The sequence below is a fragment of the Hemiscyllium ocellatum genome, chromosome 43 (genome assembly GCF_020745735.1).
Source record: "Hemiscyllium ocellatum isolate sHemOce1 chromosome 43, sHemOce1.pat.X.cur, whole genome shotgun sequence".
Lineage (NCBI taxonomy): Eukaryota > Metazoa > Chordata > Chondrichthyes > Orectolobiformes > Hemiscylliidae > Hemiscyllium > Hemiscyllium ocellatum.
Genome location: NC_083443.1, coordinates 18,139,478 through 18,154,923, shown reverse-complemented (window position 1 = coordinate 18,154,923; position 15,446 = coordinate 18,139,478). Strand labels below are relative to the sequence as shown.

General features: G+C 43.8%; 1 protein-coding gene across 1 annotated transcript in view; it reads right to left on the bottom strand.

Moving 5' to 3' along the window:
* Nucleotides 1-1,577: 1,577 nt before the first annotated feature.
* Nucleotides 1,578-15,446, bottom strand: part of tmem72 (transmembrane protein 72) — a 29,796-nt gene continuing 15,927 nt past the window's right edge. The window contains exons 3-6 of the mRNA XM_060854296.1: nt 5,416-5,482; nt 5,251-5,322; nt 3,685-3,833; nt 1,578-2,808 (exon numbers count right to left, since the gene is read on the bottom strand). Coding sequence (XP_060710279.1) covers nt 2,375-2,808; nt 3,685-3,833; nt 5,251-5,322; nt 5,416-5,482 — 722 coding nt within the window. The 3' untranslated portion in view covers nt 1,578-2,374. The remainder of the gene's footprint in view (nt 2,809-3,684; nt 3,834-5,250; nt 5,323-5,415; nt 5,483-15,446) is intronic.

The following is a 15,446-nucleotide window of genomic DNA, read 5'->3' as shown; positions in this document are numbered from 1 at the left end:
GAGGATGTAATAACACCTCTGAACTGGTTGATTAGAAACCACCACCAGTTATCTCTCACTAATGAGAGCGTAGCTCTCTGGTCTGATATGGCTATGGTGATTTTACCTTTTAGTTCATCTACAAACTTTAATAAGTTATGACGCTGGCTGCTTTAGTGGAATGGGAATTGGGCCATAAGGCATGAGACTGGTCCTCCATCTTCAAGAACCTATCCACCAGCCTTTGCCTTTGTTACCTGGCACCTCCAAGACAAGGTTGGAAGTCAAAAATAGCCCAGACTTCCATTTCATGACCCCATAGGAAAATCCAACTCAGTGTCTTTATACTTACCAGTGACCTTCAAAGGAACACTCTAGAACATTAATCAGGTTGCAAATATTTCCAGTGGAACCAACCGTTGGAGCATAAGGACTGAATTCACTGGGAGGAGTCATGCTGCCCTTCATATACTACTGTGATGAATCTGATATGTTAGAGCTATGTTAGACCCATTATAAATAGCCCATGGATGTGATTTTCAACAGTGTGGGCATCTATGACAGTACTAACCCACCAGGGGGTCAGAGAAGAGGGGTGAGTGTGATTGCTCCAGTACCTTTAGATGCTGAAGTGATGAAATGGAGATTTAGTCCATGTTCATGCAAGACCCCATCTTGGAAGGGAGCTGAAGTCAGTGTTTGAAAGGGCTGCCTGGAGGATCGTTGAGGATCCAATGACAACTAAATTAACCGGTAGCACTCATTGAAAAGGCTGCATATTGTTTTGGGTATCCCAATGCTCAAATAGAAGTACATTAGTCATCGTTGGGAATGTTACCTGAAGATACACCACCTTCTAAGCTTCTAGTTACCTCAGGTGCTTGAAGAGGACTTTTGAAACAGTCTTCGGGATACTTGGTACTTTTGCCATAATTCTATTTGCACTTATTCTGGAAATTATTTGAGGACTTCACCTAAAGGGCGTAAGTGCTGTGCTACGTATTGAATTCCTTATAGGAACCAGCAGAAGAAAGGGAACGTTTGACCATTACCATCTCATTGGGGATGCATGGGAGAAGGGAATAAGGTCAGGCTGAGTAGCACTAGCTACTGCAGGACAGAGGGACAGGAAGGTGAAGTAAACTCCGTTGCCCCAAGTGGGGGAGAAAATCCGCAATATACACCACAAGTGGGAACAGGGGACTGAGTTGTGTAATTAGCCATGACCACGAATGGCCTCCTCCTGCTCCTGTCTTCTCAGGTTCCAAATGAATGGCAATGAAGAGCCATCTCTGAAATGGGCTCTTACGGAACAAGGCAAACAGTGTTTTCATTGGTAATATAAGTAGGAACAATTTCTTTTTTTCTGTGTGAATGATTAAAAAGGGGAGTGGTGGGGGATGAAACACAAAAAAGGATTCAAAAAGGGTAACAATACACCAGGAACAAAAAAGTGATCTCACTGTTAACCCTTTCACATTTAGCAGTACAATCATTGGCCAAAATTATCCAGTGAATTGTCCCCATTTTTCTCCTTTATTTTATAAACATAAGCAAAGAACATAATAAGACATGTTCTCACCATTATACATGGCGAGATTGTAAATGCATTTAACAGTCATGTGCTTATGACTTCACTCCAGATTGTGACAATTACTGCCCTTTTAGTCTGTATCTCAGTGATTGTGAAATCCCTTTGTCTGTCTTCGCAGTTGCACTGTGTGAATATATTGCATGAATGCATTGCTAATCTAAAACTGTCACATGAGCACAGAATTACTTCTACAGGTTTATAATCTTGCTCTGACACTCCCCGTCCCATAGAGAGTTACTTTGCTTTCACTAGGCACCATTCTCTATTGCACCCCGGACCCCACTGCTGGGATGCAACCTTCAAGTCCCTGGTGAATCACACAGTCTTGTTTATACAAATAAATATCCAGTGCCATTGGTTACAAGTGTCAATGCCATCCAGAGTCAAAAGGTAGTCCTTCAAACCCTACTCCTGAATTTGGCTGCAGTATTGAGGGGACGTTGCATTGTCAAAGCCTATCAAGTAAGGCATTAATCTGAAGCCCCAAGATGGTCCAGTCAAATATAAAGTGGTGCCTTTGCTCATGGTGATCTGGCCACTGATCGTCCAAAGAACACAACCAAAAGAAGGCCAACTGCTGACTTGTCTTATTGTGGGAGTTTGCTGTGCACATATGGCAGTGTTTGGCATCAAAACAGCAGTGACGACATTTCAAAATGTGAATCATTTGCAGCTATCGTGGATATGTGAAAGGCTCTACAGGAAAACAAAGCTTTCTTTCGGCAGATACTTTGCAGTCATAAAAATGTTGATGTCCGTGTTTTGGAATGTGAATACACACCAATAGTGTGGAATAAACCCTCACTTTGGTATTATTGCTGCTTTGTCAAAGGTGGTTTCTTCTGTTTCCAATTCATGCTCTTCCAGGCTATTAGGCTCAGATGGGATAATTTTAACAGAACTTTCCAGAAACGGTGCGTGTTTGTTCTTCAGATGTATGCTCAGGTTGCCAAAAGTGCTTTCTTGAAGTGTCCGTACACTTTCATTGGACAGTGGCCTTTTGCTGTTGAATCGAAAGATGTTACACATGTAGCTGACGCCAGCTAATTTCTTCTCTGTGGTGCCATGATGGAAGCGGTAGGTTTGTTCCATCTGCCCAGCATCTGTCAGGGTCACGGCGTTGATGTAGTCCGGGGAACATACCTGTATGTTTGCCACCTCCGGCATGTTCTTTTGATACCGTTTTCTCAGGTTCAAAAAAAAGTAGGCAAGACCACTCACTATCAACATGGCGCCTGGAAGAGATTGGCATGGCAACATTAGTGCGGCAATCCCCCATGGTTCCTGATAACATTCAAAGTAAAAACCTGCAACCTTTGATGTTCTGGAATCAACAAAATGCTGGAGATCACAGCGGGTCAGGCAGAATTCGTGGAGAGAGCGAGCTAACGTTTCGTGTCTCAATGACTTTTCAAATCAGAGATGGCGTGAAGTGTGGAGGGGGGCAGCATTTTTGTAATAGCTGGGAGGAGTGGAATGCTGGGGGACAAAAGATGATGATAATGCAGATTGGGATGTGATCATGGCAGAACGAAGGCGTGTCTAACTGCCAGAATGGAAAGAACAGACAATCCCACTGGGATGGGGGGGGCGGTGGGGGTGGGGGGTGGGGGGGGTTGGGGGCGTGGGGGGGGATGGTGGTGGGGGCGGTGGTGGGGGGGGGGGGGGGGGAAGGGAGAGAGAGGACACGATGACCAAGAGTAGAAGTAAAGCTAAAAGGAAGGGAAGAAATGGGTGTGGGTTCACAATCTGAAGGTGCTGGGACTCAAAAGGTTGGATGGTGTCTAGTCTGAAGATGAGATGTTCCTCCAGTTTGCGGATGATCTGTTGATTTTGTTTGCTTTCGAAGTAACAACACACAATACACAAACATTTCCGCTTAGGACCTTAAGAGAATTGAACCAAAGGTCGCACTGTTGCCTTTGAGTTAGAAGGTTTAAGTCCTGTCCCAGACAGTCACTAGAAATTACCAGACGAGGTGGAGATTGTAACACAAAGGTGTACAATCGTGTTACTGCTCACTAATTTCTTTCATCGTTGGTAAAGGAGACACATTGAGGGACCAAAGACAAAGATTAAAATCTCAGCTTGGAAATTCATAAACTGCTCACCTGGGATAGTTGCATGCCAAATAAGAATTGGGTGTAAGAAGCAAGCCACAGACAGAAAGATGAAAATAAGAAACTTCTGTAAACCATTCGGCCTCATTGCCTTCTTCCAGAGATTCCAAATCTTGCTGTCCATTTTATCAAAGAATATGCTAAAAGAACAAGATAATGGTTTGAATTTCAATGTCTGCCGCGATATCAGAGAGTGCATTAGAAATCAAATGAGAAAGGTTGAGTCCATCTGGTGAATCTAAGCACACTTTTTCTTTTTCTAATGTGACTTTTTATTTTGGGATGTAAAATCAGATTCAAACTGAAAGAAAGGACAATTCTACAAGGCACTGCAACCAACACTATAAATATTTCCTCTGAAATGAGGCACTTTTATTGGACTCTACTAATCCAAGCCTCTCTCCATTAAATATTTAGCACAAGAGAAGTCAGCATTTATTGATTTAGCTGAAAAGGAATGAAAATGGAAGAGACTAGCCTTTCTATAATGGAAATATGAGAGTTGTTTCTCACTGCAAGTGATTAATGTTAAAAATTTGATATGAAGGATAAATCATATATTTTTTAATTCATTCATGCCTTGTGAATGTTGCTGGCTGGGCCAACATTTATTGCCCTACCCTAGTTGCTCTTGAGAAAGTGGTGGTAGGATCCCTTCTTCAGCCACTGCAGTCCTTTCACTGCAATTGGACCCGCAATGCCACAAGGGAGGGCGTTACAGGATCATGGCCCAGTGAGACTGAAGGAATTGCAATATTCAACTCTGTTCCCCCGGCTACAGGAAAGACATTGTTAAATGTGAAAGGGTGCCGAAAAAAATTTACAAAGGACGCTGTCAGGGTTTTTAGATTAGATTACATTACAGTATGGAAACAGGCCCTTCAGCCCAACAAGTCCACACTGACCCGCTGGGGAGTTTGAGCTGTAGGGAAAGGCTGAATAAGCTGGGCTGTTTTCCCTGGACCCTTGGAGGCAGAGGGGTGACCTTATAGATTTTTATAAAATCATGAGGGACGTGGGTAGGATAAACAGACAAGGTCTTTTTCCCCAAGGTAGGGGAGTCCAAAAGTAGAGGGCATAGTTTTAGGGTGAGAGGGGGAGGATTTAAAAGGGACCTGAGGAACAACTTTTTCCACACAGAGAGTGCTACATGTGTGGAATGAGCTGCCAGAGGAAGTGCTGGAGGCTGGTACAAATGTTACATTTAAAGGACATCTGGAGAGGTACTTGGATAGGAAGGGTTCAGAGGGATATGGACCAAATGCTGGCAAATGGATCTAATTAATTTAGGATATCTGGTCAGCATGGACCGAAGGGCCTGTTTCCATCCTGTACATCTCTATGGCTCTATATTACATTTCTCTGAAATGAGTGGGACTTGGACCTATGTTATTGACTTCAGAGGTAAGGACACTCCCATTGTACCACAAGAGCCCAATGACAGGATTTATGTTCATTGATGGAAAGAGTGATGTTAGTGCTGTTTGCAGTGTCAGGTACTGAGGCACACAGGAACATTACAGCAACAGGATTGTTGAAAAACATAGCTCTACTTACGGACAGTTTTGGACGAACACAATGCCAATGAAATACGGGCTTTCCAAAATGATGAGGACTGTGGCAGCAAATCTTAAAATGAAAGGAGACATTAACCACTCAATCTGTCTTTATGCATCTACAAAGCTTTCGTAAAAGTATGGAAATCATGTCTGTTATACTTACAGCAGATAAGCAGCCAGTTTCATGAACTGCCCTTGAACTGCAGTGTCTATCCCCACTCCGAGAAGAACTATGTGTTAAATGGACAGAAAGCATGTCATTAATATCAATTTGCTGCTAGTTGAACAGTTCTTTTGCCTTTTACCAATTAGACTCCAAGTGAAGTTTCATATCATTCGACAACCTTCAAATAATCCTTTCAAAATGCAGCATTCTCATTTCAGTGTTCGCTCTTCAACCAAAAGTTACCATTTCATGGGACCGTGGGATCATGGAATGGTTACAGTTCAGAGAAAACCATTCAGCCCTGCTGCTGCTGTGCCAGCTCTCCGCTCGAGAAATTTCACTGAATCAAAGATCCATTTGAGGTATATTTTTTAAAAAATGAGGAAGGGCATAAAATTACTTGGATATGTTCATGTGTGTTGCCATTCATTCTTAACTGCTGGGTCGGAATAAAAGAATTCCCTGCTTTCCTCAGGAAAATTTTGAAAGCAGCTGGAAAAGTTGTTTTGGAATGGCAATAAACACAGAATTTTCCAGCCTCACTTGAATAGAACCTAAACACGGCATGGAAACAGACCCTTCGGTCCAACTCGTCCATGCTGACCTGGATATCCTAAATTAATCTAGACTAGTTCCATTTGCCAGTACTTGGCTAATATCCCTCTAAACCCTTCCTATTCACGTCCAAATCCAGATGCCTTTTAAATGTTGTAATTGTACCAGCGTCCACCACTTCCTTTAGCAGTTCATTCCACACACGCACCACACTCTGTGTGAAAAAGTTGCCACTTACGTCACTCTTAAATCTTTCCCCTCTCACCTGAAACCTATGCCCTCTTGTTCTGGACTCCCCTACCATAGGAAAAGCACCACAGCTTTTCACCCTATCCACGCCCATCGTGATTTATAAACCTCTATAAAGTCACCCCTCAGCCTCTGACGCTCCAGGGAAAACACCCAGCCTATTCAGCCTCTCTCTATTGCTCAAACCCTCCAACACTGGCAACCTCCTTATAAATCCTTTCTGAACCCTTTCAAGTTTCACAATATCTTTCCTATAGCAGGGAGACCAGAACTGAAAGCAATATTCCAGAAGTGGCCAAACCAATGTCCTGTACAGCCGCAACATGACTTCTTAATTGCTTTAGAGTTGAAAATGTGTTGCTGGAAAAGCACAGCAGGTCAGGCAGCATCCAAGGAGCAGGAGAATCGACACTTCGGGCATGAACCCACCCTCTTAATTGCTTTACTCAATGCCCTGATCAATGAAGGCAAGCATGCCAAATGCCTTCTTCACCACCCTGTCTACCTGTGACTCCACTTTCAAGGAACTATGCACCTGCACCCCTAGGTCTCTGTATTTGATAACACTGCCCAGGGCCTTACCCCTAGCTGTATAGGTCATGCCCTGGTTTGCCTTGCCAAAATGCAGCTCCTCACATTTATCTAAATTAAACTCTATCTGTCACTCCTTAGCCCATTGGCCCATCTAATCAAGGTCCCATTGTACTCTGAGATAACCTTCCTTACTGTCCACTACAGCACCAATTTTGCTGTTATCTGCAAACTTACTAACCAGACCTCCTATATTCACATCCAAATCATTTATGTAAATGATGAAAATCTGGTCATCAACTACAAAATAACTCAACAGTTTCAAATCTGTGGGTGCAGTCTGAACCAGCACAGACAGCATAACATTCTCAGTTGCACTCTCCCTAAATGTAACGTTGCCTTATTTCATTGAACCATCGGGCTCGAATATTCTCCCTGCAGCACAGATGAATGCAGCATTTCTCCATGTGACAGGTAGGTGGCAGAGTCTGACCAGGGAAAAGAACTTGGAACCCATTTCAGGAATGCTTTGAGCATAAGCTGTCAAACTTGGTATAAACCGTATAACTACATTAAAGACCCAACTAGTAATTGTTTGAAGCCACTTCAGTATTGGTAGATCAAAGGAGCTGTCTGAAATTGTAACACTTTACCTGAATTCAATTAACCTGGACAAGAGTATCTCAATGCTGGATCTTTGGTTGTCTCTGTGGTTCAAATATTCTAGGTGATTTTGGGGTTTACATCAATCTTTTGAGTCTTTTGCAGATTTGAATGAAACATTTACAGATCATAAGCAGACCATTCAAGAGCAAGTCATCCTACATTTCATTGTACTTTTATCCCTTGAGCCAAGAGGTTTAAATGTGCTCATTGGCAAGGGTGTAAGTTGATACCGCGTGCACCAACGTTCTGATAGACATATATAGCAATGCCTGGTTGTCATGATGCAGTCGGTAGTGGGTAGGTCATGCAACAACTGCCAAGAAAATAGCTTAACACAAAGCATTAGTATTCAATTGTGAGAAACAAAGCTCACTCACTTCAATAATTTCAGTCCGAGACAAGATCTGAATCAGTAGCGCCCTTTATTTCACACTTGCAAGTGGATGTTTTGTCCTTGCCTTGTGGACATCACACCCACTTGCAAGTGTGAAATAAAGAGCGCTACTGATTCAGATCTTGTCTCGGACTGAAGTTATTGAAGTGAGTGAGCTTTGTTTCTCACACAATGAATCAAAAACCTACCTTTAGGATAAACCAGTTATGTGGGTCACCTTTGAATATTACATTTTGGTCATGTCACTACCTTCCGAAAGATTCTAAGAATGTTTATTTACTCATGGGATGGGCCCATCCCTGGCTAGGTCACCATTCATTGCCAGTTCCTAGTTGCCCCTGAAGTGATGGTGAACTTCCTTCTTGAATTGTCACAGGCCATTTCATGCAGGTATCTTACAATGTAGATATGGAGGAAGTCCAAGGATTTTGACCAGCGATGCAGGAAGAACAGTGATATTGTTCCAAGTCAGGTTGTTGAGTGGCTTGGAGGACAACTCGCAGATGGTGGCGTTCCCATGTACCTGCTGCCCTTTCATCTAGAAGGAAGTGGTCACAGGTTTGGAAAGTCCTGTCTAAGGAGCCTTGGTGAATTTGTCCTTGTGGATAGCACACACTGCTTCACTGAGAGGTGGTGACAGTGATTCCATATTATGGAAACAAATGTTTTTGTAATAGAGGAAGAAGATGTTTGGCTCTTTGTATCTTTGCCAGCTTATTTCTCAACCAATCCAAAACTATTCCAAATGCCTCAATCTTTCTCTGTGGAAAATCATCCAGTACTCCAAATCCCTTCTGTGTGAAGGATCTCTCCACATTCTTTCAGATAAAAGCCATTTACCACCCAGACTGGAAAATATATCACTGTTCTTTCAGAGTTGTTGGGCTAAAATCCTGGAATTCCCTCTCTAACGTTACTGTGGATGTACCAAAAGCAGTTATTCAAGAAGGCAGCTCTTCCCCACCTTTTTTGAGCATAACTAGGGATGGGCAATAAACGCTTAACTCAGCCAGGGATGCCCATATTCCATGACAGGATAACACAAAAATTTAAGCTGAATATCAGACCCACCAACATTTCAATTAGAGGAATTAGTCTATTGCTATATATGGTACAAACATGTTTAATAACCTAACAATCCTCAATTAAATCCCCTTTGATTCTTCTTTACTCGAATGGAACTAGCCAACAAGAGGGGAGGCTATATTGGATTTGGTTCTAGGTAATGAACCAGGCCAGGTGTTAGACTTGGAGGTAGGTGAGCACTTCGGGGACAGTGACCACAACTCGGTGACTTTTACTTTAGTGATGGAGAGGGATAATCGTGTGCCGCAGGGCAAGAGCTATAGCTGGGGGCAGGGAAATTATGATGCAGTGAGGCATGACTTAGGATGTGTGGATTGGAAAAACAGGCTTCAAGAGAAGAACACTAATGAGATGTGGGGAGTGTTCAAGGAGCAGCTGCTGCGTGTCCTCGATAGGTATGTACCAGTCAGGCATGGTGTAAAGGGCCTTGTGAGGCAGCCGTGGTTTAGTAAGGAATTGGAGTCCCTTGTGAAAGGGAAGAAGGCGGCATATGTAAAGATGAGGCGTGAAGGTTCAGTAGGGGCGATTGAGAGTTATAAGGTAGCCAGGAAGGAGCTAAAGAGGGAGCTAAGAGAAGCGAGAAGGGGACATGAAAAGTCTTTAGCTGGTAGGATTAGGGAAAACCCAAAGGCTTTCTATAGGTATGTCAAGAATAAAAGGATGACTAGGGTAGGTATCGGTCCAGTCAAGGATAGTAGTGGGAAGTTGTGTGTGGAGGCGGAGGAGATTGGAGAGACATTAAATCAGTACTTTTCATCAGTATTCACTCAGGAACAGGACACTGTTGCTGATGTGAATATGGAATCACAAATAATTAGAATGGATGCCCTGGAAATATGCAGGGAAGAGGTTTTGGGAATATTGGAAAGGATGAATATAGATAAGTCTCCTGGGCCTGATGGCATTTACCCCAGGATCCTATGGGAAGCTAGGGAGGAGATAGCAGAGCCATTGGCCTGGATTTTTATGTCGTCGTTGTCAACAGGAATAGTACCAGAGGACTGGAGGATAGCGAATGTGGTCCCATTGTTCAAGAAAGGGAGTAGGGATAGCCCTAGCAACTATAGGCCAGTGAGTCTGACTTCAGTGGTGGGCAAAGTCTTAGAGAGAATGGTAAGGGATAAGATTTATGAACATCTAGGTAGGAATAACGTGATCAGGGATAGCCAGCATGGTTTTGTGAAGGGCAGGTCGTGCCTCACAAACCTTATTGAGTTCTTTGAGAAGGTGACCAAGGAAGTGGATGAGGGTAAAGCAGTAGATGTTGTGTATATGGATTTTAGTAAGGCGTTCGATAAGGTTCCCCATGGTAGGCTAATGCTAAAACTTCGGAGGTATGGCATTGAGGATACATTAGAGGTTTGGATTAGGAATTGGCTGGCTGGAAGGAGACAGAGGGTAGTAGTTGATGGATTATGTTCATCTTGGAGCGCAGTTACTAGCGGTGTACCACAAGGATCTGTTTTGGGACCATTGCTTTTTGTTATCTTTATAAATGATCTAGAGGAAGGACTTGAAAGCTGGGTAAGCAAGTTTGCGGATGACACAAAAGTCGGTGGAGTTGTGGATAGTGAGGAAGGAAGTGGTAAGTTACAGCGGGATATAGATAAGTTGCAGAGCTGGGCGGAAATGTGGCAAATGGAATTCAATGTAGCTAAGTGCGAAGTCGTTCACTTTGGTAGGAATAACAAGATGATGGATTACTGGGCTAATGGTAGGCTACTTGGTAGTGTGGATGAGCAGAGGGATCTTGGTGTCCATGTACACAGATCTCTGAAAGTTGCCACCCAAGTAAATAGTGCTGTGAGGAAGGCATATGGTGTACTGGGCTTTATTGGCAGAGGAATTGAGTTCCGGAGTCCTGAGGTCATGTTGCAGTTGTATAAGACTCTGGTGCGGCCTCATCTGGAGTATTGTGTGCAGTTTTGGTCACCATACTATAGGAAGGATGTGGAAGCTTTAGAACGAGTGCAGAGGAGGTTTACCAGGATGTTGCCTGGAATGGTAGGAAAATCTTATGAGGAAAGGCTGAGGCACTTGGGGCTGTTCTCATTGGAGAAGAGAAGGTTTAGGGGAGATCTGATAGAAGTGTATAAGATGATTAGGGGTTTAGATAGGGTAGATACTAAGAACCTTTTACCGCTAATGGAGTCAGGTGTTACTAGGGGACATAGCTTTAAATTAAGGGGTGGTAGGTATAGGACAGATGTTAGGGGTAGATTCTTCACACAGCGGGTTGTGAGTTCATGGAATGCCCTGCCCGTATCAGTGGTGAACTCTCCTTCTTTATGGTCATTTAAGCGGGCATTGGATAGGCATTTGGAAGTTATTGGGCTAGTATAGGCTAGGTAGGATTCGGTCGGCGCAACATCGAGGGCCGAAGGGCCTGTACTGCGCTGTATCCTTCTATGTTCTATGTTCTATGTTCTATGTTCTATGTTCTATGTAGTTGCAGGAATTCAAGAATCTCCTCATGATTGTAGATTCTCACCTTTGGCTTTATCCTGTGAGTGTATTCTGATTGGTCAGGAAGGTGTTAATTATGTGAAAAGAACTTGGAGGATTGGACTTGTGTTCTCTGGAAAAGGGAGGTCAAACATAATCATGTGCGTTACAATTCTGGGAGACAGAGATGATTCAGTTGGAAGCAATATTCCTTAAACGGGGAAGCGTCTGCAGATGTCAACCTTGGACAGGCCTGTGCTTCATAGAGGTAATGGTGGAGTAGTGCTGATGCCACTAGCCCATTGATTCTGGGGATGTGGGTTCAAATCCTACTACAACCAGTGGAATATAAAGTAGCTGTGGCTACCATTGATTTTTGTTATCTAGTTCCTATCCTCTTTGTTCTGTAGGGAAACACTGGTTAGAACATCAGGATGCTGGTACCTTCCCTTGCCTGGCCTATGTCTGAGTCCAAATTCACAGCAATGTAGTTCAATCTGAGTTGTTCTGTTAGCTCTAGCAAATCATTTAATTCAAAGGTGATTAGGGATGGAGACCAAATACTGGAACTATTAGTCAGGCACACACCCCATTAAAGAATTATGTTTAATTTTCTCCATTTGGAAGGCCGTTCCCAATTCATCCTCTGACGGCCTGCTCCCACTCCAGAACTCATTGTATATCACATTGCAGCATTATCTACTCCCTGTTGCGTGGTAGGATGCTTCACAAAAGGAACCAGAGAAAGTTCAACTCTCTATGAGTTCAGAAACTATTTAAAAACTCTGCAAGAAACAGTACAGGAACATGAGTTTTTTTCTTATTCATTCAGGGAATGAGGCATCAGTGGCGGGCCCAGCAATTATTGCCCATCCCTAATTACCCCAGAGGGCAGTTAAAGTCAACCACATTGCTGTGGGTTTGAAGTCACATGTAGGCCAGACCAGGTAAGGATGTACCTTCCTAGATGAAATTTTCCATTAATTGACAACAGATTCATTGTGACCATTAGCCTCTTCATTACAGTTTTCAAAAATTGAATTTAATTTCCACCGTTTGCCAGGCGGGATTCGAACCCAGGTTTGCAGAACATTACCTGGGTCTCTGGCTTAACAGAGTCGAACTGTGTGCCACTGGAAAGGAAAAGCACAGCATGTCAGACAGCACCCGAGAAGCAGGAGAATCAACATTTTGGGCATGAGCCCCTCATCACAGTCCTCATGAAGGGCTTACGCTCGAAACATCAACTCTCCTGCTCCTCGGATGCTGTCCATCCTGGTGTGCTTTTCTAGCACCACACGTTTTGACTCCGACTTCTCCAGCATCTGCAGTCCTTGTTTCCTCTCTGGATTAACAATCCAGCGATAATACCGCTGGGCCATCGCCTCCTCCAGTTTATGCTGGTTTCTGGCAAATGATTGCTTTGCTCGCTAGGCCAGCATTTACTATCTACCCCTAACTGCCCAGAGGGCACTTAAGACTCAGCCACACTGTTTCGGGCCTGGAGTCAGACTGATGGGCTGCAAGTTTCTCCTGCCTGGTGTCCTGTGTGGAATGGATTTAAGTTTGTTTTGTACAAGACCACAGCAAAGAAATGCCAGTGACTGGTATCCTCCTTCAATAGAGGCTGCAACACGATTGGTGTGCAAACAGAAAAAAATCACACCAATGATGCTATTAGGGGATGCTATTAAATGATGTGACATAGTTGGGGCACAGATACTGATTCTATACTTGACCTGTACAGGCCTGATGCTGACAAGTGCCCAATACAAGAAAGTGTTCCCTTTTCACGTTGTGAATGTTGCATTGCTTAATATTGGAATGTTCTTAATAATTCCATCAAGGATTAAATCCTTTATTCTGCTTGACCCATGTATCAGTGAGATTGCAGAATAATAAAGACAGTAATTATCAAGACAGTCTGCTGGTTCAGTAACAGAACTGGCGATGAGCCCGAATAGGCCATTTTAATAACTGTGTTGAACACTCATTAGAACAGATGCAGTTCCGAACACAACCAGATTTAGTACTGCAACAACACAAAGGTGCAACAAACGGGTCTACAGAAAGATTCATAAAGAAACAAACACAAAAGACAGGGTTTGAGCATGAACCTCTAAGACCATTTCCTATAATTTGTGTAATGCTTGGCTATGCGGGCTCTGTATTAGATAAAGGACAAAAAGACGAACAATGGACAAAGTGAGAAGTCACAGTGAATCGTTAGCAGGAAGAGAAATGGCATATTGTGACGCTGCCAAGGCAACTTACTTTTGGGGGGAAGGAATTGTGTACAAGCCAGGGAACGACAGACCAGTGAGCCTGACGTCAGTGGTGGGCAAGCTGTTGGAGGGAATCCTGAGGGACAGGATGTATTTGGAAAAGCAAGGACTGATTAGGAATAGTCAACATGGCTTTGTGCGTGGGAAATCATGTCTCACAAAATTGACTGAGTTTTTTGAAGAAGTAACAAAGAGGATTGATGAGGGCAGAGCAGTAGATGTGATATATATGGACTTCAGTAAGGCATTTGACTAGGTTTCCTATGGGAGATTGGTTAGCAAGGTTAGATTGTATGGAGTACAGGGGGAACTAGCCATTGGATACAGAACTGCCTCAAAGGTAGTAGACAGAGGGTGATGATGGAGGGTTGTTTTTCAGACTGGAGGCCTTTCACCAGTGGAGTGCCACAAGGATCAGTGCTGAGTCCATGACTTTTCATCATTTAGATAAATGATTTGGATGTGAGCATAAGAGGTATAGCTTGTAAGTTTGCAGATGACACCAAAATTGGAGACAAAATGGATAGCGAAGAAGGTTACCTCAGGTTACAACGGGATCTTGATCAGATGGGCCAATGGGCTGAGAAGTGGCAGATGGAGTTTAATTAAGTTAAATGTGAGGTGCTATATTTTGGGAAAGCAAATCTTAGCAGTACTTATACATTTAATGGTAAGGTCCTAGGGAGTGTTGCTGAACAAAGAGACCTTGGAGTGCAGTTTCATATCTCCTTGAAAGTGGAGTCACAGGTAGATAGGATAGTGAAGAAGGCTTTTGGTATGCTTTCCTTTATTGGTCAGATTATTGAGTATAGGAGTTGGGAGGTCATGTTGCGGCTGTACAGGACATTGGTTAGGCCACTGTTGGAATATTGTGTGCAATTCCGGTCTCCTTCCTATCGGAAAGATGTTGTGAAACTTGAATGGGTTCAGAAAAGATTTACAAGGATGTTGCCCAGGGTTGGAGGATTTGGGCTATAGGGAGAGACTGAACAGGCTGGGACTGTTTTCCCTGGAGCATCGGAGGTTGAGGGGTGACCTTATAGAGATTTATAAAATCATGAGGGGCATGAATATGATAAATAAACAAAGTCTTTTCCTGGGGTGGGGGAGTCCAGAACTAGAGGACATAGATTAGATTAGACTTACAGTGTGGAAACAGGCCCTTCGGCCCAACAAGTCCACACCGACCTGCCGAAGCGCAACCCACCCATACCCCTACATATTACCCCTTACCTAACACTACGGGCAATTTAGCTTGGCCAATTCACCTGACCCGCACATCTTTGGACTGTGGGAGGAAACCGGAGCACCCGGAGGAAACCCACGCAGACACGGGGAGAACGTGCAAACTCCACACAGTCAGTCGCCTGAGTCGGGAATTGAACCCGGGTCTACAGGCGCTGTGAGGCAGCAGTGCTAACCACTGTGCCACCGTGCCGCCCATAGGTTTAGGGTGAGTGGAAAAAGATATAAAAGAGATTTAAGGGGCAACTCTTTCACGCAAAGGGTGGTACGTGTATGGAATAAGCTGCCAGAGGAAGTGGTGGAGGCTGGTACAATTACAACATTTAAGAGGCATTTGGATGGATATATGAATAGGAAGGGTTTGGAGGGATATGGGCCAGGTGCTGGCAGGTGGGACTAGATTGGGTTGGGATATCTGGTCGGCATGGACGGGTTGGACCGTAGGGTCTGATTCTGTGCTGTACATCTCTATGACTCTATGATTCCCTGACCGCTCCATGCGGAGTGATTAATCCATGTGGAGGGAGTGATTCCCCTGGATTGAATAATCTATGTGGAGTGCATGACTCTTC